The sequence below is a fragment of the Thecamonas trahens genome (assembly GCF_000142905.1).
Source record: "Thecamonas trahens ATCC 50062 unplaced genomic scaffold supercont1.89, whole genome shotgun sequence".
Lineage (NCBI taxonomy): Eukaryota > Apusomonadida > Apusomonadidae > Thecamonas > Thecamonas trahens.
The window spans coordinates 9224-11078 of NW_013657591.1; the positions used below are offsets into that span (position 1 = coordinate 9224).

General features: G+C 71.1%; 2 protein-coding genes across 2 annotated transcripts; both read left to right on the forward strand.

Moving 5' to 3' along the window:
• Positions 1–39: 39 nt before the first annotated feature.
• On the forward strand, positions 40–1471 carry AMSG_11483 (uncharacterized protein; the record flags this gene model as incomplete). Its single annotated transcript, XM_013897191.1, has 2 exons — positions 40–680; positions 710–1471. The coding sequence occupies 2 exons, from the start codon at positions 40–42 to the stop codon at positions 1461–1463; spliced, it is 1395 nt and encodes a 464-aa protein (XP_013752645.1). The 3' UTR covers positions 1464–1471.
• A 25-nt stretch (positions 1472–1496) lies between these two features.
• On the forward strand, positions 1497–1751 carry AMSG_11484 (uncharacterized protein; the record flags this gene model as incomplete). The annotated part of the gene is made up of 1 exon (XM_013897192.1): positions 1497–1751. A coding segment is annotated over one exon (255 nt), but the record flags the coding sequence as incomplete, so codon positions are not given.
• Between the last annotated feature and the right edge of the window lie 104 nt (positions 1752–1855).

Sequence of the window (1855 nt, forward strand, 5' to 3'; positions counted from 1 at the left end):
CCACCGACACCCGACGCTGCCACCGCTCTGGCGCCGGCAATGATCAACGGCAGCAACGTGTGCTACGTCCATGCTGTCCTCCAAGCCCTCCTCGGGTCGCCGCGCGTGTACTCGGCCGTCGCCCGCCTCTCCACAATCACGCCCACCCTCTCTCCAGCGGAGACGCCGACACTCGGCGCGTTCGCCTCGCTCATCCACGACATTGAGACGGCCCAACCGGTGGCCGCCGGCGTGGGCGCGGCGCTCGAGCCGGTCTACTTTTACGGCCTCATCGACGCGTTTGTGGCCGCCGCGCTCGGCGACGCCGACGGCACGCAGACTACGCGGCAGCACGATGCGCACGAGTGGTGGACGTTCCTCCTCTCGTCGCTCGACGACGAGCTGCGCCGGCTCGACGCCGCGCCCGTGGCCGCCGAGCTCTTTGCCGGCACGCTCGTGTCGCAGCTCGCCGGGCCGACCGGCCCGCCGTCGGTCACGCGCCAGCCGTTCCTCGTGCTCATGCTCGACCTCGACGCGGCGCGGACGCTGACCGACGCGCTGGTGGCGGCGATGGAGACCGAGTACGTCGAGTACGTCGACGCTGCGAGCGGGACCACGCACACTCCGTGCCGGACGCCCTCGTTCGGCGCCCTCCCGCCCGTCCTCGTCCTCCAGTGCAAGCGCTTTGTCTTCCACCGCGCGTGCCGGTCACGGACCGCACGCCGCGGAGCTACACGGGCAAGACGGACGTCTTTGTGGGGCTCGGCGCAACGAGCGCCGACGCCGACGTCGCAGTCGAGGTCGAGCTTGGTCTCTGGTTTCTCGCCGAGCTCAAGCGGCCGTTCGACCGGCTGGCGGGCGGGGGCGGGAGCGCCAAGGACCAGCTCCTCCTCGAGGTTGCGGCGTATGCGGCGTCGCGGGAGGCATCACGCGCCGAGGAGGCTCCGTGGCGTCCGATGGTCGGCGTCGTGACCGACCTCTTCCGCGTCAACGTGGCGTTCGACCTCCCCGACTCGGCGTGGGACGACGGGCCGTGGCAGCTGGGGCTGGGCACGCGCGTGGTGACGCCGGCGGCCGAGTACGTGCGCGTCGTGTTGGGCGCGCTGGTCCTCGCGTACTGGGACGACGTCAGCGAGGGCGTGCGGGCGGCAGCCTCTGCTGAAGGGGCGGCGTCCGTGAGCGCCTGGGTGGAGCGCCTCGTGGCGGACGAGGACGTCGACGTCTTTGCGCGCGAGGACGGCTCGTCAGACGATGAGACGGAGGCTGACGACACGGCACCCCGGCCACGGCGCGCGCTCCGGTCGAGCGCGACGCGGTCGAGCGCCGCGCCGACGGCTGCGTCGAGCAGCGCCCGGGCCTCATCGTCGTCGCACGGCTCTGGTGCGCGCGCAAGCCAGGGGAGCGTGGAAAAGCGCTTTCAGCGCGTCGCCGCGACGCGCGAGGCCTTGCTCGAGATCGTGGGTAACACAATGGCGAGCCGGTAAATCTGTCCGCCAGCCTCTGCGACATGCTCGACGATGATCAGGTGCGTGAGCCTTCCCACCACGCCCGATCTTCAGCTGGTAACACGACTTGCCGCCCACGACGGGGCGTACTTTGCCGCGGCCATTGCGACGGCTCAGGCGGGCAAGGCCGCGGCGGACGCGCTGGCCGAGGTCCTGCGCCTGCTCGCCAACCCCTGCCTCGAAGCTGTCGCGGCGAGCAAGTCACTGCTGTACGCGGCACTGGCTGACGATGCAGACGGCGTCGTGGTGCCCGTGTGGCAGGCGGTGGTCATCGACTACGATCTGGCGCGCTCGACGGGCCGAGCTCGCCGACATCAGGGACCACGTCACCATTGCCACAGACAACGTCGCCGCTCTCAAGGCCGACCGCG